At 40.7% G+C, this 22168-nt stretch overlaps 1 protein-coding gene across 1 annotated transcript; it reads left to right on the top strand.

The window, feature by feature from the left end:
- Positions 1-7353: 7353 nt before the first annotated feature.
- LOC136767728 (uro-adherence factor A) lies at positions 7354-21641 on the top strand. The gene is made up of 12 exons (XM_066721671.1): positions 7354-7920; positions 11560-17295; positions 17567-17723; positions 18009-18079; positions 18302-18398; positions 18496-18587; positions 19490-19553; positions 20049-20140; positions 20502-20634; positions 20754-20842; positions 21088-21197; positions 21349-21641. The coding sequence occupies exons 1-12, from the start codon at positions 7864-7866 to the stop codon at positions 21416-21418; spliced, it is 6768 nt and encodes a 2255-aa protein (XP_066577768.1). The 5' UTR covers positions 7354-7863; the 3' UTR covers positions 21419-21641.
- The last annotated feature ends 527 nt before the right edge of the window (positions 21642-22168 follow it).

Raw genomic sequence — 22168 nt, 5'->3', positions numbered from 1 at the left:
TTTTATTTTTATAGCCGATACCTTACAGTTTGTTGATGACTCAAAACATTGAACCCACAGAACATTCCAAAGTCTGGGAAGAAGTGATACATTATTTCAGTTAAGTGATTTAATTAGGCCAATTAAGGAGACATCAACTGGGCTGGACAAAGCCCAGCAGAATCTGCACCCCTCCAGAACTGGATTCAGAAACCCCTTATATAGAGGGATGTGGTGGGGATATTAAAACACTCTTAACATAACACATTTGTATAAATGACTCTCTTACAAATATCTAAACTGTCACAGGCTTTTATAATGAAATCTTGGACATTAATAATTATTAAGAACATAAGAAGAAAGTTTACAAATGAGAGGAGGCCATTAATAACTAAGTGATCCAAGGATACTATCGAGTCTATTTTTAAATGTTCCCAGATTTTCAGCTTCTACCACATCACTGGGGAGTTTGTTCAGATTGTGACGACTCTCTGTGTGAAGAAGTGTCTCCTGTTTTCCATTTTGAATGCCTTGAAGCCCAGTTTCCATTTGTGTCCCCGGGTGCGTGTGTCCCTGCTGATCTGGAAAAGCTCCTCTGGTTTGATGTGGTCGATGCCTTTCATGATTTTGAAGACTTGGATCAAGTCCCCACGTAGTCTCCTCTGTTCCAGGGTGAAAAGGTTCAGTTCCTCAGTCTCTCAGTAGGACTTTCCCTTCAGACCTGGAATAAGTCTGGTTGCTCTCCTCTGAAATGCCTCTAGAGCAGCGATATCTTTATTGAAGTGTGGAGCCCAGAACTGTCCACAGTATCCAGATGAGCTCTAACTAGTGCATTGTACAGTCTGAACATCACTGCCCTTGTTCTCAATTCTACACTTTTGACAATATACCCTAACATCCTGTTTGCCTTTTTTATTGCTTCCCCACATTGCTTGGATGGAGAAAGTGAGGAGTCCACATAGACTCCTAGGTCTTTCTCATGCGTTACTTCATCTAGTTCTATTCCTCCCATAGTGTAATTATAGTGGACATTTTTGTTACCTGCATGTATTACCTTGCACTTGTCCACATTGAATTTCATCTGCCAGGTGTCGGCCCACAACTGAATATTATCCAAGTCCCTCTGAATAACCTGTGCTGCTGAGATTGTATCTGCTGAGCCACCTAATTTAGTATCATTAATATAGATTAGAAAAAGCAAAGGCCCTAGTACTGATCCCTGTGGAACTCCACTAACAACCTCACTCCAGTTAGAAGTGACTCCTCTAATCGACACCCTCTGTTTCCTAGACATCAACCAGTTCATAATCCATCTACTTACATTACCCTGAATGCCTACAGCTTCCAGTTTGAGGATCAGTCTTTGGTGTGGAACCTTATCATTATCTTTCTGAAAATCTAAGTATATCATATCATATGCTTTCACGTGATCTACAGCTGCAGTTGTGTGTTCAAAACATTCTAATAAATTAGTAAGACATGATCTGCCTCGTCTAAACCCATGTTGACTATCTCCGAGAATATGGTTTTCATTGAGATGCTCCTCTATTTTCTGTCTAATCATTTTTTCCAACATTTTACAGGTGATGCAGGTGAGACTGATTGGTCTGTAATTTCCTGGCTCAGTTTTGTCCCCTTTCTTGTGGATTGGTATGACATTTGCTGTCTTCCAGTCAGTTGGCACATCCCCTGTTCTAAGTGTCATTTGGAATATTTGAGTTAGCGGCCTATAAATAATGTCCCTCATTTCTTTAAGTACTGTTGGAAATATCCCATCTGGCCCAGGTGATTTGTTTGTTTTTAATTCTGCTAGTCCCTTTAGTACCTCCTCCTCATTTATCCTGATCTCTCTTAGGGATTGACTGGACTGATTGTCAACCTGTGGCATGTCATCTGCCTTTTCTTTTGTAAAACCCTCTGTGAAATACAAATTTTCCAAGATACCTCCATTTTTGCCCTTTATCTGTTTCACTTCCTCCTTTATTGACCACTTGCTGTTGTAATATTGAAAAAGCTCTTTGCATTAGTTTGAGCTCCAAGAGCTATGTTTCTTTCTATTGCCCTCTTTGCTTTCCTGATCCCTTTCTTAAGATCTCTTTGCAGTTCTATATCTTCTTTGTATTTTACTTAATCTCTATCCCTTTTGTATGCGCTATACAACATTTTCTTTCTCTTGATATTTATTGCATACTTCTATTAAACCATTTTGACCAGAAGTGGAAATATCAGAGGGGCGAAGGGGCAGAGGCAGCAGGGCCCACTGCATCTAGGGTCCCCACAAGGGGATCCACGTTCCATCATATACATACACACACACACACACACAGTGCATCCAGAAAGTATGCACAACACATCACTTTTTCCACATTTTGTTATGTTACAGCCTTATTCCAAAATGGATGAAATTATTTTCCTCAAAATTCTACAAACAATACACCATAATGACAACATGAAAGAAGTTTGTTTGAAATCTTTGCAAATTTATTAAAAATAAAAAAACAAAAAAAGGACATGTACATACACTCACCTAAAGGATTATTAGGAACACCATACTAATACTGTGTTTGACCCCCTTTCGCCTTCAGAACTGCCTTAATTCTACGTGGCATTGATTCAACAAGGTGCTGAAAGCATTCTTTAGAAATGTTGGCCCATATTGATAGGATAGCATCTTGCAGTTGATGGAGATTTGTGTGATGCACATCCAGGGCACGAAGCTCCCGTTCCACCACATCCCAAAGATGCTCTATTGGGTTGAGATCTGGTGACTGTGGGGGCCAGTTTAGTACAGTGAACTCATTGTCATGTTCAATAAACCAATTTGAAATGATTCGACCTTTGTGACATGGTGCATTATCCTGCTGGAAGTAGCCATCAGAGGATGGGTACATGGTGGTCATAAAGGGATGGACATGGTCAGAAACAATGCTCAGGTAGGCCGTGGCATTTAAACGATGCCCAATTGGCACTAAGGGGCCTAAAGTGTGCCAAGAAAACATCCCCCACACCATTACACCACCACCACCAGCCTGCACAGTGGTAACAAGGCATGATGGATCCATGTTCTCGTTCTGTTTACGCCAAATTCTGACTCTACCATCTGAATGTCTCAACAGAACTCGTGACTCATCAGACCAGGCAACATTTTTCCAGTCTTCAACTGTCCAATTTTGGTGAGCTTGTGCAAATTGTAGCCTCTTTTTCCTATTTGTAGTGGAGATGAGTGGTACCCGGTGGGGTCTTCTGCTGTTGTAGCCCATCCGCCTCAAGGTTGTACATGTTGTGGCTTCACAAATGCTTTGCTGCATACCTCGGTTGTAACGAGTGGTTATTTCAGTCAAAGTTGCTCTTCTATCAGCTTGAATCAGTCGGCCCATTCTCCTCTGACCTCTAGCATCAACAAGGCATTTTCGCCCACAGGACTGCCGCATACTGGATGTTTTTCCCTTTTCACACCATTCTTTGTAAACCCTAGAAATGGTTGTGCGTGAAAATCCCAGTAACTGAGCAGATTGTGAAATACTCAGACCGGCCCGTCTGGCACCAACAACCATGCCACGCTCAAAATTGCTTAAATCACCTTTCTTTCCCATTCAGACATTCAGTTTGGAGTTCAGGAGATTGTCTTGACCAGGACCACACCCCTAAATGCACTGAAGCAACTGCCATGTGATTGGTTGGTTAGATAATTGCATTAATGAGAAATTGAACAGGTGTTCCTAATAATCCTTTAGGTGAGTGTGTATATATATATATATATAATAAGTTATACTGTATGATTTCATTAAATCCTGGCACTGATCTGAGCTGTTGTTGCTTATTAATAAAGTATTGTATACAGCAATGTAGAGAGTCTGTCGTTATACCCCCTTGAGGTACCCCCTTTGCCTGGGACTTGCACCTGAGCTGCTGTATTTTACATCATACTGTACCAAAACAGCATAAAAATGATTCTGAAATAATTGAAAACAGATTGTTTAGTTCAATGTTCATCTTTGTTTTTTCAATAAAATAATGACCGGGTCTGTTTTAATATTTGATTGATGTGTAACCTATCCTATCAGTTGGCAAGCTCTGTGTCTGGTTTAGACTCTAGTAACTAGCCAGCTAGCTATCGTTACGTTAGATACGTAAAACTTTGGATAGAAAATACAAATCAGGCCTCTGAAACATAAGGAATGAGGAAAAAAGAAAAGTGTAGCTTTAAGACGCTGTGCTTAGAGTGATGTGTATTTTTGTGGAGTGAGCTTACAGTGTGTTTTTAACTCTGTTACACTGGCAACCCATTATATATATATATATATATAAAAAGACATGTTATATCTCTGCAGCGGACTACCTGGAAGACCCCACAGTTGTAGGCTTTATAGAGGCGTGGTGGGTGGGGCCCACAAGAGTGCCCCGCCCCCTTTGTGTTTAGAGTTAGTTCCGCCGCTGATTTTGGCCAATGTTGTTTGTCCTCCATTTGCTATGTTTTGGTACAATTTTTTTAAAATATACCCATCCATTTTCAACTGAATCTGTATCCAGTGTGCTCTAGTCTAACTCTTCTAAGTGCCGCCTCATACCTCATATGTTCTTGTTTTTTTAAAGAATGCCTCAAAGATAACCATATTGTGAACACAATTTGCCATTGGTTCTCTAACTACTGTCCCCCTGACTCTATCTTGGTCATTTGAAAAGATCAAGTCAATACATGCGCTCTCTCTGGTTGGTTCCCTGACAAATTGAGTTAGAAAGCAGTCATTTACCATCTCAACCATTTCCATTTCTGCTTCTGTAGTCCCCACTGGGCTTTCCCAGTCTATGTTTGTGAAATTGAAATCCCCCATTATAACAGCCACATCCTTGCTACGTGCAGTCCTGATTACACTGTACAATGCAGCATCTTTCTGAATATCTGAGTTTGGTGGCCTGTAACACACTCCTACCGCTAATCCTCCAGATCTCTTGTTCAAAAGTTTCACCTACAAAGATTCTGTTCCGTTACTGGGATCTAATACAAGTTCTTCTGCCTCAATGTCATTTTTCACATATAATGCTACCCCACCCTTTTGTCTCTCCTAAACTGTGTGTATCCTTTCAACTTGTATTCATCCCCATCATTTTCTGTAAGCCATGTTTCTGTCACTCCTACAACATCATAGTCACCCACCAGCACTGTGGCTTCTAGGTCCAACATCTTGTTCCTTATACCCTTGGCATTGAGGTACAAACATTTCAGGACTTTCCTACTGGCAGTTTCCCTTGGTTTCCTTTCCTTAGTGGAACATCTCCCATTGTCATAGCTCCCTGCCCCCCTGGTCCCTAGTTTAAATGATTCTCAATTTCACTGCACATACGCACTCCCAATGCATTAGCCCCCCTTCTGTTTAGATGTAGACCATCAGGTTTGTACAGGTCCCATCTATCCCAGAAGAAAGACCAATGCTCCATAAATCTGAAACCCTCATCCTCACACCAAGATTTCAACCACTTGTTAAACTTTCTAATCTCTGCCTGTCTCCCTGGCCATGCATGTGGTACCAGAAGTGTTTCAGAGAAAACTACTGTGGAGGTTCTGCTCTTTAGTTTCTTTCCTAACTCTTTAAATTTATCTTGCAAAACCTCTGCCCTTCCTTTTCCAATGTCATTGGTTCCAATGTGGACCATGACCAGTGGATTCCCTCCAGCTTTGGCCAGCAGCCCGTCTACTAGTTTAGTAAGTTGTTACACTGTCTCTTGGTTTTTGTCCCCTAATTCAACTGTTTGATGTTCTTTTTTTGTTACCGAGACACAGCACAGCTCTTTCTCTGTAGCAGCTTAAATACCTTTGCGTTCAGCTTCTGGCCACCAATTGACACCTCACTGACTCACCGACTCCACCTCCAGAATCCTAAATTAGGTCACCTTTCCTTCAATCTAGTCTAATCAACACATCAGCTGGACTGAAATAACTACAATTAAGGCAAACTAGGAATAAGATTTACTTCAATTAAGGCAAATCTAAAAAGAAGATCAGGAATGCTAAGATTTTCTGAATGTAGAAACACAACAAAGCTCTCTCTCTCTCTCTCTCTCTCTCTCTCTCTCTCTCTCTCTCTCTCTCTCTCTCTCTCTCACCTGTCCTGTGTGTGACTTGGCTAACTCCTAAACACATATCTTGTTATTAATAGTTCACAGGCTGTAAATGGGTAACCTGAAGTATACATATATCTTTAAAAGCTGTTGACAAGTTTTCATAAGGGTGCATCTGTGTGCATGTGTGCATCTTCAAACTGTTCACCTCTAAGGGATATATCTGGTGCAGATGCTTTAAACACAAATACGTGGGATCTATTCAACATTACTCATAGTGTCCCTGCCTCTTTAAGGCTATTTTTTTTCTTTCCAAGCGCGTGTTAGGAAATGCAACTTCCTCGTTCAGCTACGACCACTAAAAAGGGAAGATTGCAAATGATCAGAAGTGCGCATTTTCAATTAGCGTACCCTAACTGACTAAACGAATACATGAGCACAGGCCATTGACCATATGAATAAACATGTCTGAAAAACACATGCTTTGTAATTCCCATACTGTTATAATTGATAGACCAGTAGCTACTCCAGTCCGGGCTGCACTAGAGCTGTCTGACGCTTGTTTGATCTTGATTATATATTAACTGAGATTATAATCTAACCTCCATTGACAGTGGCAGAGCAGGCTGCGACTCTGGAGGCACTGCACTGGACTGGGACTGTGGGGAGGCTGCACTGGACTGGGACTGTGGGGAGGCTGCACTGGACTGGGACTGTGGGGAGGCTGCACTGGACTGGGACTGTGGGGAGGCTGCACTGGACTGGGACTGTGGGGAGGCTGCACTGGACTGGTTGTTGTGTAATGTATTATTGGACTGGACTGAGCGCTGTCACATTTCAGTGAGCTGGGTTAGTCCTGGCGCAGTGAGCTCTACAGTGCGTGGTATTTTGGTGCAAGTGTAATATCCTGTGTTCATTGCTGACAGCAGGCTGAGGTTATCTTTGAACTGCTTTAAAGTCATGCTGCGTTACGACAGCACGCACACTTTCTTGATTTTATTTTAATTTGCTTCGCTAATGCAATTGAAAGACAAATTAAGAAAGAATGCAAGTGAAAATTAACATTATAATTTAAGATTATTATTATTATTGTTGTTGTTGTTGTTGTGATTGCATGCACTCAGCATTGTGGCTGATATTATTATTGACTTGAATATTAATATTATTATTATTATTATTTAGTTGTTGTAAATTGAATGACAGTGCAGTTTACAAAACCCTTTGGTAAAGTTGACAACAATTGTCCAAACCACTACTTCCGCTGGCTCTTAACTGGACAGATCACTTCCCCTCCCACCACGACTGTCACACCTCTTTCGCTGAAATGAAATTACTGCTAATAACGCCGTTTCAAAAGTGGATAGAAAGGGTCTGAGAGCGAATTATTTAAATGATTTTTAAATGCTGATTCTGTGATATAATTATATTATTATTCATGCTTTTGCTGTTGTTCTTGTTTTGTTGCTGTAGTTTTTCAAATGTAACCTACTTGTGTGCTTAATAATAAGGATAGAGAGACAGAAAGACAGATTAGACTGCAAGATTGACACATGCAAACATACTAGAGCTAAATAGCACAATGTGGATATAGCTAGCTAGATAGATAGATGCTGTATATAGATGTGCAGATAGATAACTTAGATAATAGATGCACCAGGAAGAACAATATGGGTGGCAGTGCTCTTGTGCACTGAACTCTGTGAGTGAGTTTGTATTTTCACTCTAGTGCACTAAACTGCAGCGGGTGTAGCAGTGCTGGGTTTGGATGCTCCAGCCCTGCACTGCTCTGAGCTTTTTTGGATCAGAAGACGCTCCTGTCTCCTCACGATGGACCCCCCACCCAGCCCCCTGTCTCGTGTGGGACAGACCTTCTGGGCAGTACTGGTGAGTACAGGCTAACATCAGAGAGCTGCACGTCGTCAGAAAGTGGCATGCAGGCATAACAGGACAATTGTATTTTGAGTGAATGGTGAATTAATTACATGGCAGGTTAGGACCCATTTTACCCGGCTGACCAGTTCATTTACAAATAGGGTAGAGGCAAGTCCTCAATTCTTATTTGTGTTTGGATTAAAGAACAGCCACAAAGAACTATACAATTTCTATAATTATTTTAATACATGTGCTGTGTTGGATACTTTGTGATTTTACTTGTTTTCTTGTAATATGCCACTATTTCAAACAATGGGACCAGAATTCTGCATTGTTTAAATTGTCCACGTGATACAAGCATGTTTTAATAGTTCTTCATGTTTTACTCCGAATGAAAAATATGTTTTCTTATGAGAGGCAAAGATTTCACTCTCAGTGACATCACATTTAAAACAATGATTGACAATTGCTTTTTTGTTTTTCCCCTTCACACCATTATACAGTGTATGAGGAAAGATAAGTTTAAAAAGATGCATCTCTTGCCCAACTGTGTTGCATACACAAATTAAGCAATAGAGGCCAATGTTGACTGGAATTATATATCCTGACATGCTAACGTCATCTTCACCATGGTAGAGCCTTCATTGAGAGGGTGCTGCAGGTATTAGAAAACAATACATTTGTTGTTGATTTTTCTTTAAAAAAAGATTGACCTTGAAGTTGTTCTGTTGTTGTATTTATTTATATTTAAGCAAGTGGAATCATCTTGTGGAGGCTTTTATCCAGCAGTGGGTCAATATAGGCTGATGATATATATATATAGTGGTGTTTGTGGTGGTGAGCTAGATTTTTTGGCTACAGGAAAATAATAAAAGCAGCAGAAGAGAACTGATACACAGAACTGACGGACACACAGAAACGATACGGAAGTCCCTAGCTTGGCAGATCTGAAAGGGTCCCAGATTGCTATTAGACACTGATTGGATGATGGCACAGAATTGTTTTCTAATGTGAGGGTTTTAACCTGTCAGCTGTGGCCTCTCCTCTAATGGAATAATTCCACATGGCCAGAGGTGGAAGAGAGGGATAACTGAGACCCAAAGTTCATTCACAATAATGCAAAATGAGAATGGGGAAGAATATGTGAATTTCTAACACTTCAACACAGAGCTTGATGTATGTCATCACTGGATGTAGTGTCTACTATAGTGGCACTATTCAAAACAAGTTGTTCATTGATATATATTAATTACTGATTAATCCTGGAACAAAGATTCAAACAGTTCTGATGTGTTTCGTTTATTTTGAATGATTGTGCATATCTTGGATGTGTTTGGGTTATTGGGCCTAAAGACTTTTACATGAAAACTGTGACCAATTAGACACTCCTGGGTGTTGTGCTAGAATAACCACAGTCCTGGGGTCTGACAGCTCTTAGCCAACAGCCTGTTGCCTCACTGTATATGATAAGGGAACCGAAGGTCTTAGAGAGTGAAACAGCACTCTTCTACAGCAATCAGACACTAACTAGTATTGTTTTGAACTATAATAACTTTTTAATTATAGGCATGTACCTGTCCCCGAGCAGTGTATTAAATCATTTTGAAAAATAATTGACATGTGTCTTGCAGGGATATGTGTTTGGCTGTCAAAGAGTTAAAGGCTCTTATTGCACATTTTAGTGTGCTTTGATCGAAGCCACTTCCTGATTGTCACTTCCTCTTCTCCAACACAACGATGATCTGTGTAGATGTGACGGATGCGGAACAAGCACTTTATCTTGTTTACCAGATACTGATATCGTCCTATAATAACCTGAAAGAAGGATGTAGGGCTACTATTACTCGGTTATCATTGTTATCACTTTTAGCTATTATTATTATTATTATTATTATTAGTAGTAGTAGTAGTAGTAGTAGTAGTAGTTGTTCTCTGTTTTTACGCCTTTATCTCTGGGGCTACACAGGGGTAATGATGTTATAAATAATAAGGTTTAGGTGGTGAAAATCTAACCCTGCTGGAGTTAGTGTTTCTCTATGTGTGCCTGTGTGGCTATATACAGTATCTGATTACATGACAAGGTTCAATCTGTATGTAAATCATCTGTTTATTTGTTTCAGTAGCAGATTTAATGGATGGAGGGGGAGGGCAAGCTTTGGGACACAATCAAGGGGAACAATTGAAATGATTAATCAATATGGAAGATATAACTTCTCTATCACAAGCAAAAACAAAATTCACAATACTGCCATTTCTAATGCATTTTTTTTTTTTACAATAAGACCCTTTGCCAGATTACTGTTAAAAAATAAGCCAAGACACTGAAACTTTCATTTCTTTGGATAATTTCTGTTTAAAGATATACACATGTTTATAGATACAGCTTTTAATGCAGTTTGTTTCCATGTCATGATGTTTTGTTTGAAAGTCACAAAACTGTCACAAATTAACAACAGCAAAAAACACTCAAAACAGAAAGACGGTGTATTATTTAAGTTTCCAAAATACGTAATTTTAACCTTTTAGCAAAGTAAACACAAGACCAAATGAAATGCATGTAAATGCAAAGTACCATTACAAAGTTTAGCTTTTATGCATATTTTAACAGTTTTTTTAAAGGAGTGTAAGACTCTGCCATCTACTGACGGGGAGTGATATTACCGATTTCTAACAGCTAAATATGTCAAGTATCTTGAATAGATATCAGAAAACTATTCGTCTGACATGTAATAATTTGAACTGTCTGAAAAATATATTTTACAAGTTTATAATAATAATAATAATAATAATAATAATAATAATAATAATAATACAAATAATAATAATAATATATTTGTTTATATGCATTTGTTTCTTGTATATTATTGCATGTATTTATTTGCTAGTAAGCTTTGTTTGTTTGTTTATTTGGGAGAATTTTGTGGCATACCTCAAGATGGCAAGAGGAAAGGATCTAAGTGACTTTGAAAGAGGGGTTATTATTGGGGTTCGAATGGCAGGAGCTTCAGTCACACAGACGCTCAACTGGCTCGTGTTCGGGACAAGTGGGCAATTGGGACACCAAGAGAACGGGACAGGTCTGACTGCTGGACCCCTACAATGAGGGGGTCCGGAGGCTCTGTTATGCTGTGGGGAGCATTTTCCTGGCATGGTTTGGGTCCACTTGTCCCCTAAAAGGGAAGGGTCACTGCAAATCATGACAAAGTTATTCTGAGTGATCACCTTTATCCTATGGTGACACATTTCTGTCCTGATGGGAGTGGTCTCTTCCAGGATGACAATTCCCCCACAGGGCACGAGGGCTCACTGAATGGTGTGAATCATATGCTATGACCTTCGCAGTCACCAGATCTCAACCCAATTGAATGGGAGATTCTGGACCGACGTGTTAGACAGTGCTCTCCACCACCATCATCAAAACCCCAAATGAGGGAATATCTTTTGGAAGAATGGTGTTCCATCCCTCCAGTAGAGTCCAGAGACTTGTACAATCTGTGCCACTGGCATTGAAGCTGTTCTGGCGGCTCGTGGTGCCCAACACCTCAATGTTGTTTTTTCCTTGAATTTGTCACCTGTCTGTATATATGTGTGTACATCAATCTATGTAACACTGTTAATACACTGACCTAATGCTTTGTCTGTCTGTCTCAGGGCTATGTGGTAGACACTATTGGGCGAATCTTTAAGACAGAACCTGCAATACAGAGTGATGAAGATGTCCCTCAGACCTCAGAGGACACAGGAAGTGACCCAGCCTCTGAAAAGATGTCTGAGGCCTTTGATAATGGTCAAGCTGAGGGAGAACCAGAGTGGCCAGAGTTTGCTGATGCTCTCCTACTCTCCGCAGCAACCAACACTGAGAGGAAAAACCTTGAAGATGCCTTCAGCTTTGAAACCCATCAGGGGATAAAGACTTCAAGGGGACACCAAGGAGATGGAATAGAAGACAATGGAAGTCACCCTGGCAATAAGTGGGAAGGAGGTGAAATCTTGGAGACAATTGCTATAAGTCGTTGTCATGAAGCTAGGTGGGATGCTGAAGATCTGAGTTTGGAAGAGGACAATACTGCCTTGGAATTTAGAGTCCACAGAGTTTCAGAGGGTGTGTGTGCCGATGAAGGGGAGAGTAAAAACTATGTCTTTGCAGCACAGGCTGTGGAAAAGAGGGAGTCTCCAGAGGGAAATGTGGAGTCTACAAGTTGGAGAAGACTTAGTAAATTGCCCAGTTCAGACAACAAGGCAAATGAGAAGCACAGCTGTCTCATTACAGCAGAGCCTCAACAGAAGAGAGACCCCATGGAGGAAACTGTTGAGCATACAGCCAGTCAGTCACACACAGCCAGCACGGAAACCACTCCGTTGTCTCCTACTGAGAAGAACAGAGTGCATAGCTTCAGTGCAGAGAAGACAGAGGAGTCTCTGGAGTCTACAGCCAGTGCAACACGCATTAAAGCACCTGGGGAAACAACCATTATTTTCACACCCAGTCCTTTGCCTGGCTCCAAAGTTGAAGAGAAAGAAAGAGAAGAGAGAGACATAGACCTCCTCAGTCACTCTGCAAAAAACGATGAAGAATTGATACCAGCGGGAATCTTACTATCTGATGAAAAACAGGACCAGCTGACCTCCGCAGATGAGACTATCATTAAAGAGGAAATTGAGGTATCCTTCACACCGGGTTTAGCTGAAGCTGGTCTGAAACAAACTCCTCATCACTTTACAGAGGAAGAAATAGAAGATGGGCAAGAGGTTGAAAATGTCACTTGCCAGGAAGAGGAACAGGAGCAGCTGGACTTAGTGAACATGTCTGAAGCAAACGACGGGCTGGAGATACTGGAGAAAGAGCAGACAGCAGCATTTGAGTCTAACAGGGTGATTGGAGACCAAGTGGAATTTGAAGCCAGCATCCACACTCTGAGATCTCAGGAGGAACACCACCAGTTGACTACAGAGACAGATTCCAGTGTTAATGCAAAATGTTTGACACAATCAGTAACCCATGTGTTAGGTAAAGCAGCTCTTGGACTCACTCACTTCACAGAAGGTGTAACCAGTGAGGAAGCTTCAGAGCCCAGAGACTCTAAAGTAATGGTACCCACTGCAGGGAATGAGCAGGACCAGCTAAGCACAGACAATAAGGATATTCAAGAAGAAGATGAAGATGAAGAAAAAGAAGAAGTCACTCACAATCTATCTGTACAGCATGTAGGACCCAGAGCAGTAACAAGGGATCTGCAGTCTCAAGAGGAGCAGGACACAGAGACAGATCATGTTGTGAAAGATGAGCTGAAGGTACCAGAGGAACTTACAACAGCAGCAGATATCACTAATAGTGAGACTGAAGACCTTGTACAAAATGAATCCAAGACATACAGTCTGGGATTTAAAGAGGACCAGCACCAATTGGCCATGCAGTTAGATTCAGATTATGAAGAGGAGGACAACATATCAGTTACATCAGGTTTAGATGAAGATACTTTGCCACAGACTTCATGCCACTCTACAGATGAGGGACAGGATGAAAAAGGTGGAGAATTCCCAAACCTTGAAGCTGTAAACCTACGAAAGTATGACATAGGGACAGTCTCTCTAGGATTTCAAGAAAAACAGGAGCAGTTGGACATGGAGTCTGAGTCTGATGCTAAAGATAAGCTAGAGACACATAAAGAAGGGCCAATATCAGTAGAAGTCACTGAAAGTGTGACTGTATTGTGTATGAAAAATGAAAGTGAGACATACTGTCTTGAATCTAAGGAGGAACAGGACCAGTCAACCACAGGAGTTGAACAGGACACTGAAGAAGTCACTTTGGAAAAAACTGTGGACCATTCCGAAGGAGGAGAACCAACTCACACACCAACTACACAGCATGTAGAGTCAGTACCACATGATGAGTCTCAACAGGAACAGAACCAGACGAACACAGAGACTGAAATGAAATATGCTGATGAAGAGGTAAAAGAAGAATATGAAGAAATAGAAGGAGGAGGACAAGTCATTCATAAACTAAATGTAGCACATGTAGAGTCCAACGAAGCAAGGGAGCTACTGGTACAGTACCAGTGGACCACAGAGACCAAGTCTGATAGTAAAGAAGCAGACATGACCTTCACAGCAAAATCCATACAGGACATTACTACCAAAAAAGAACACAAAGAACTAACAGGAGATGGAGTGGTTATTGAATCAGACCAGGAAACCTCAGAAAGGAAGACAGATTCGGGAGAAGAAATCACTAGCACTGAAACTATAGACCACAAAGAAACTCTGGACACAGTACAATCTGAAACAGTACTGGCTGGTGTGCTGTCCAAACAGGAACAAGATTCAGTGATGTCAAGGCTTGAATTTGATCTCAAAGATGAACTTCTGGATGTGGTAGCAAGTGACTCAGAAGAAGACAGCAGCGGATCTGAAACCAGAGACATTAAACACTTTGTAGAACCAAAAACAGTAACACAAACAGTTCATAAAGATGAACAAACTCAGCTGGCTAAAGATCTTGAGTCGAATATCAGTATAGAATATGAAGAAGAACACGAACTGATAACCAAGCGGCTTAATTCTGATAGCACAGATGAATTTCGGAATCTGGCACCAGCTTCATTAGCAGAAGAACACTTTCCTAGTACTGAAATTACAGACCAAAGACCAACTCAAGACACTGTAAAACTTGTAAAACTTACATCTAAAACCGATAGTATAGAGTCTGAAGAGGGACAAGACCAATTCACCTTAGGAAGTGAGTTTGATACCAAAGATAAACTTATGGATGTATTATTAGCTCCTAATGAAGAAAATGTAACCAGTACTGAAACTACAGAGGAAAGACACACTCCAGACAGTGTGCCATATGTTGCAGTACCATCCAAAATAGCTTCAGAAGAGGAATTTAACACTGCACTTGATCTTGATGTTAAAGATGAAGAAACAAAGTTGATGTCACAGTTACAGGCTGATGTCATGTTGCCATCAACTTTGGACACTATAGAATCTGAAGCCGAGTCAGACAGACTAGGACCTGTACAGGAATATGACCAATTAAACACAGGAGCTGATCTTGAAGCCAGAGCTGAAATTAGGGATTTCTTAGAAGCTCCTGTAGCACAAGATATCACTAGTACTGAAATTACAGACCTAAGCAACATAACAGAATCCAGGATTATAACATTCAGTGCAGTATCTGAACAGGAACAAGAACAGTTGATCACAGGATTGGAAACTCATACCAAAGATGAACTTGTAAGGACTTATTTACCAGCAGGAGATGTCCCTAGCACAACAGTAGCTGTAGAATCACAAACCGTGACAATCAGTCTAGCATCTGGACACAATCAAGAACAACTGACAACAGCCCCTTTGTCTGACACCAAAGATGAATCAAATATTGAATACACCTCAGTACCAATTCGCCTTATGTCTGTGGAAAATCGAAACCAGCAGACCACAGGAGTTGGTGAACTTCATGAAATTCCTCAAGAAGAAGGCAACATTAGAAATAAAACTACAGACCAAATGTGGATTCCACCCCCTATGCAATCTGTCACTTTAGCAGACATAATAGTATCAGAAGAAGAACAAGCACAGTTGACTACAATGAGTGATGATGAGCTACAGGCTGAGACTGATTTCACACCAACCCTGGACACTGTGGAATCACAGCCTAAAGAAGAGCATGGAGAAGTAACCATGGGGCTTGAATTCACCGCTCTTGAGCCTGATACCAAAGATGAACCAAACAATCTATTTCCAGTTCCTCCAGAAAAAATACCTGCAGACCAAATACACATTATGGACAGAATAGAATCCAACATAGTTACCATCGGTCTGGGATCTGAACAGGAGCAAGAATTTTCTATCATAGGAATTGAGAGTAAAAGCAGAGATGAACTTCAGGAAGGGGGAATTGACACTTCAGAAGACCATATCATTTTAACTGAAACCACAGACCACAGAGAAGCTCTGGATGCTGCACAGTCAGTATCTGAACAAGAACAAGACAATGTGCCCACAGGACTTGATTTGGATTACAATTATGACATATCAGATATGGTAGAAGGGGCTTCAGATGAACAGCAGCACTTCAGCAGCAATGAAATTTCAGAACATGGAGATGTTGTGGACATTGTCGAATCGAAATCAGTGACAGACAATCTTATCTGTGAAAATGACCAGGAACAATTGACCCCAGTCCTTGAGCCTGATTCCAAAGATGACTTAAATGGAGAGTATAACACACTGACAGTCAGTCTAGGGGATGAAGGATATGAACTGATGTCTGGAGGGGCTGAGTCCTTTACTACTGAGTGTCTGGACCTACTAGCAGGCATGTCAGGAGGATACACCACTAGAACAGAAACAGCAGACCACAAACAAAATGTAGACATGGTTGAACCTCTGTCAAGAACTGGGACTATTGTTTCTGAAGATGAACAAGACCCATTGATCTCAGAAGCTGAGTATAGTACCAAAGATGAAATTCAGGATTGGATAACAGCTCCTTCAGGAGAAGATGCCATTTGTGTACAAGCTACAGTCCAAGGACAAGATCTGGATGATGTAGAACATGAATCAATGACTGACAATGTTATATCCCTGGAAGTTAAACCTGAACTTCCTTCCCTTGCCACCCCATCTTCCCTGGAGCCAGTGGTGAAGCAAGAAGGTTTGATGAGTGAAGCAGCTGTTGACAGAGAAAGAGCAACTGAAGAAGTTGAACAAGTACAAGGGAACAAAACAGAGATAGGAATGGGGGAAATGATAAGCAAAGAAGTGGTGGGTACAGAAGAAGGAAACATTTTAGAACAAAATGAATCTGAAAAAGGAGAGGAAGAAGATGGAGGAGGAGGAGGGGAACTAATAGAAATAAATGCAAGAATAGGAATAATACGACCAGCAGTAGAAGAAAGGGGCAAAATGGATAGAATGATGGAAGAAAAAGAAGAGGAAAGAGAAATAGCGGTAGTACAAGAAGCCACCACAGGAGAGAGACAATTAGGAGGAGAAGTAGAAGGACAAGGAGGAGAAGTTGTGGGGGAAAGGGAAGTAGAGAAAGAAGATGAAAAAGAAGAAGACACCTCTTTGATATCTCCAGAAGTGAGAGAAGATGAAAAAGAGGAACTAGAGGCAAAAAGAGGGGCCGTAGAAAGCAAAGTAGAAGACACCAACCTAGAAGGAGAGCGAGAAGTGACAGGAGCAGAGGCAGAAGAAGGAGAATCTTTAGATTGTGGAGAACAAATAAAGGGAGAAATAAAAGGATTCGTAGGAGAGGAAATAGAAGAGGAAATAGAAGAAGAAGAAGAAGAATCCTCCGAGCAGCCCCAAGACACAGTTGAGTGTGACAGTCCCTACTCCCCCCGTCTCCCAGCAGGTCTTGCAGACTTGCAGGTCAGTCCAATGTCTTACTGTCCAATTCTCAGCACTCATATGGAAACCCTTAGAGAGAGGAATGTCACACATAATTTCACAAACTTCATTCATCATTTTAGAGAATCCCACATCTATGTATATTTAGGATATACTATACTATACTATACTATACTATACACACATCACTGTCATGCTTGTTGATTAAATTTAGCATGATGTTCAGGCTGGAGATTTATACTGATAGCTTGCATGTTTTGTGTCTGTGGGGCTTTTGTTTGGTCTCATTCAGGTGAGGACTCCAGTTCTAGACTTCAGCATCCAGAAGTCTCGGATCGCCGTGAGGAACCAGCAGGCCCGCCGCCCCCTTGACCCCCGAAACCTGCTCAACAAGCCCAGCCTGCCCGTCTCCATCTCCCCAAAAAGCTCCATAGGAATCAGACTGCCAGGTATTGCCCCATTGTAAGCAGTGAATCACAGTAACTAAAACACATTTTAGTTATTTATCGATCAAGCAAGTCATGCGTTTCTTTTGATTCTTGAGGGTGAAAGGGCAATTTCTTCCAATCATCTCAGAAATACTGCGTTTAACAAATTACTGCTCAGCTTTCATTCTTTATAAAATGACAATTGATGGGTGAAATTCAAACCCTCCTGGTTTCAGGGTCTCCAGTGCCAAAAGGTGACCAATGGTTAACGAGGTTTCTGTTGGTGTTGTATTGTCATTGGTGCAGGCTTGGCAAGTGGGCTACCTGTGCTCAGAAAGACTGGCGAGGAGACGGGAGAAACGCAGGACACAACAAAGGTTCGTACTCAACACAAAAAACTGTCTGACACACTATTATACACTATTTGTAATGAACAAGTATATGACTAGCTTACTCTATATCTAATACTTTCCGAGTGACTAAACTCACTCCCTTTCACATACAGATGCACAGACCTGGCTCTGATGGATTGAAACATGAACTGTCTGCAAACAGTTAGCAATATAACTACATGCATTTGTCTGGCTCTTTATTTACAGACAACAGAGGGCAGTGCTGAGGACGCACCAAAAGAGGAAGTGAAGACAAAATGGGCTCCCCCAGGGGGTGTGGCAGCGATGGGCTTCAAACTGCCAGGTAACTTTTGTGGGTATAGACAGTCATGTACAGAAAGAGCCAGGCTGTGACATTTTGTGACATTATTTTTGTTTTGTTGTCTTTGGCGTGTATGTAGGTTTGGGAGCTGGGCTGCCTGTGTTGAGAAAGACAGACAGAGGAGGAATGGGGAAGGAGAGCCCGGAGAACAATAACAGATCAAAGGATCAGGTTAATATTCACTGAATACACTGAACACAAATATAAACACAACATGCAACATTTGCAAAGATTTTACTGAGTTACAGTTCAAATAAGGAAATTAGTCAATTGAAATCAATTCATTAGGCCCTAATCTATGGATTTTAAGTCTCAGGTTTTGAGGGAGCATGTGATTAGCAGCTGACAAAACAAAAGTTTCCAATCATGCAAATCCAAAATTTTCATCAGCTGTCCAGCTATCAGACAATCCTACAGGTGAAGAAGCCAGAAGTGGAGTCCTGGGCTGGTGTGATAACACCTGGTCTGCGGTTGTGAGGCCAGATGTACTGCCAAAGTCTCTAAAACGAGGCGTCTTATTATAGAGAAATGAACATACAATTCTCTGGCAGCAGCTCTGGTGGACATTCCTGCAGTCAGCATGATTATCGCACTCTGTGGCATTGTGTTGTGACAAAACTGCACATTTTAGAGTGGCTTTTATTGTCCCCAGCACAAGGTGCACCTGTGTCATAATCATGCTATTTAATCAGCCTCTTGATATGCCGCACTGTCTGATGGATGGATTATCTTGGCAAAGGAGAAATGCTCACTAACAGGGATGTAAACAAATAACCTTTTTGTGCATATTGAAAATGTCTGGGATCTTTCATTTCAGCTTATTTCAACATTTATATTTATATTCAGTATATAAACTCAGTATATATGATATATAAACTGATCTATTGACTGGCACACTAAGTGATTTACTGACTGTCTGAACCACAGAGCATCTGACACCAAAGGCTGATACAATATGTGACACACAGTCATAGTGACTAATGGAGTGACGGTGCATTTCTGGACAATGACACTGAGAAATAACAATACTTAAATGAATCAATTAATCTGTTTTGTTTTTCTTTTCTGTACAGATGGAAGCTGAAGAAGTTAAGCCAAAATGGGCTCTCCCAGGACGCATTGGTGTCAGATTGCCAGGTAACTCTGGCGATTACTCAAGACGCATCTTTTCAGACTCTACTTATAATGTATTCTCCTGTAGGATAGCAATTATACAACATTTTGTCATACTCTTGCCTTTGCATTACTTGTACTTGTATTGTTTATTTTGATTTCCACTATGCTCCCTTCCCTTAGCTCTTAATTTTGACTTATCTTGTCTGCACTGATCAGCTTTTACATTCTAGGATGTAAGACCTTATGTATTGGTTACTGTATCTCCTATACACTTGTGTAAATTGTGAATTTGTAAAATGTATTACGCCTTGAATTGCACTGTATTATTGCACTCTGGCAAGTGCATCTGCTAAGAAATAAATAATATGAGTAATAATATTAATAATAATAATAATAATAATAATAATAATAATAATAATAATAATAATAATAATAATAATAATAATAACTTTGATGAGTGAGAGACATAACAGTCAAACAGATAGATGAAGAGGTTGGTTGTGACATTTTCTGCAGTTTTGGGCAGTGAGTTCCCTGTCCTGAGAAAGACAGAAAGAGGAGGTCTGAGAGAGGAGAGAGGAGAAACTGAGAGAACAACACAGAACAAGGTTAGTACAGACATTCCCTGCAATCGTAAACGGCTCGACTATTTTGTCCATTCAAAATATACAAGATGAGGTGCATGAATGATTGGAACTGCTGCTCTTTAACACTATAGTGCATTTTACATGATTTTTCAAGGTAAAGTATGTTTTGATAAGTGCGGTTTTGCATTATATTCATGGAACCAACTAAAAGCACTAACAGTGGAACTTCTGTAGAAAACAACAAAACCTAGATTAAAAGTCATCAGCCCTGCTGAGTGGCTGATTGACAGATTGATTGATAGACACCAACAGAATGATTGTTTGACATAGTGTCATGGCTAATACTAACACATTAATTCCTCTGTTTTTCTCTTCTGTACAGGCAGGGGTTGTGGAACCAACCTCAGGGAACAGTGCAGCTGAGGGACCACAGTTAGAGGACGCAACTAAAGAGGAAATTAAACCCAAATGGGCTCCCCCAGGGGGCATCGGGACCTTGGGCATCAAACTGCCAAGTAACTCAGACTTTACTAATGAAAGACAAACATAGAGACAGACAGTTTGTTTTGTAAAGATATAAAGACTGACATTTCTCACCATGTGTTATTGTTCCTGTTGTTTTGCTTGGCTCCAGGCTTGGGAACTGGGCTGCCTGTGCTGAGAAAGACAAACAGAGGATTGCGAGAGGAGTGTGGAGAGACGCAGAACACAACACAGGAGCAGGTTAGTATCACAAAACGTTGACTGACTCACTCATTATGTCACTGGCTGACTGACTCACTGACTCACTCATTGACGCTGACTGATATCACCCCCGCTTCACTGGTACACATTGACTGACTGACACTCACAGACTTGACTCACTAGATGACCTCACTCGATTGATACACTGACTGTGAGTGTACAATGTTTTTAAATAAATGAAACATTTTAACATTGTTGTATCTGTGTGTGTCTTTCCTGTACAGTCAGGAGAGGAGGAACCCATGGCAAGGGGCACTGCTGACTGGGGGACGCATTTAAGAGCTGCACCGGAATCAGAAGTGAAGCCAAAATGGTCTCCTCATGGGAAAGCTGGGTAACAAATCCTCTCATTAAATTCCTTTTGATTACTGTCAGTGTTAGTCCTTTACTTTATCGATCAGCCCATGTGTAGGTTGGCTGTGTGTGGTATTTGCCAGTTTCTTCTTGGGACTTTCACTACCTACTGACTTCCTTCTCCTTTGCAGATCTGAAGCTCTTCCCCCTCTCAACATAGCAGAACTGAAGAGTAAACTAAGGAAGACCCAGAAGGACTGAGGGAAACCCTGGGATACAACACAAAAATTCACAAACAGATAGACACAGACAGAGAGAGGCCTATTGTTTGTGGTTTATGGTCTTTACTTGCTATTTTTAATATCTTACTGTGGTTTCTATGCATCTCTTGCCATGCACTTTCACTGTAGTAGTGAGCGGGGCTGATCATTAAAAAAACTGTGTATATAATAAATAAACAAATTATTAAGATATATATGGATAATCTATGTGTGCTGGATTGGTGATTTTCAATACTACTAAAATTGCACTTACCACCTGCTTCCTCAAGATGGCTGCATAAAGCCCTTATCCCTCCAGTGCTAACAAATGCATGCTTTTTAAACATGTATTTTTACATTTGCATTAGGATATTTATATGCTAAAGAATTAATATTGTTGTTAATTTTCAAATTGTGCTCATTTATTTTTTAAGTTAAAACATTCTATATCTTTATTCACTTATAGCTTGTTAGTGTCATTTTTGTGATAATTTGATTCCACTTTTGTCTATTTTAGTTAGTGTTACAGTACAGTCACACACACTAGGAACCTGCACTGGCAAGAATAAAATAATGCGTATATATCCTTGTATGAAGTATTAATGTGTCTTTCCAGCATTCTAATTAGGCCATGGGATCCAAAAACACTCCACACAACCAAATTCACTTTGATACAGTTTAACCGGTAGAGAACCTAAACAAAAATTCTCTATTTGCAATCAGTCTTACCCAGTCTAATGCAATGGTTCTC

Source organism: Amia ocellicauda, chromosome 14 (genome assembly GCF_036373705.1).
Source record: "Amia ocellicauda isolate fAmiCal2 chromosome 14, fAmiCal2.hap1, whole genome shotgun sequence".
NCBI classification, from domain to species: domain Eukaryota; kingdom Metazoa; phylum Chordata; class Actinopteri; order Amiiformes; family Amiidae; genus Amia; species Amia ocellicauda.
This window is presented reverse-complemented; position numbering and strand designations above follow the sequence as displayed.

Bases quoted from the DNA above. Each gene is read 5' to 3' on its own strand.
- LOC136767728 (XM_066721671.1), top strand. From the start codon at position 7,864: ATGGACCCCCCACCCAGCCCCCTGTCTCGTGTGGGACAGACCTTCTGG. The intron at 17,296-17,566 runs GTCAGTCCAATG...GGTCTCATTCAG, and splicing joins CAGGTCTTGCAGACTTGCAG to GTGAGGACTCCAGTTCTAGA. The intron at 17,724-18,008 runs GTATTGCCCCAT...TCATTGGTGCAG, and splicing joins CATAGGAATCAGACTGCCAG to GCTTGGCAAGTGGGCTACCT.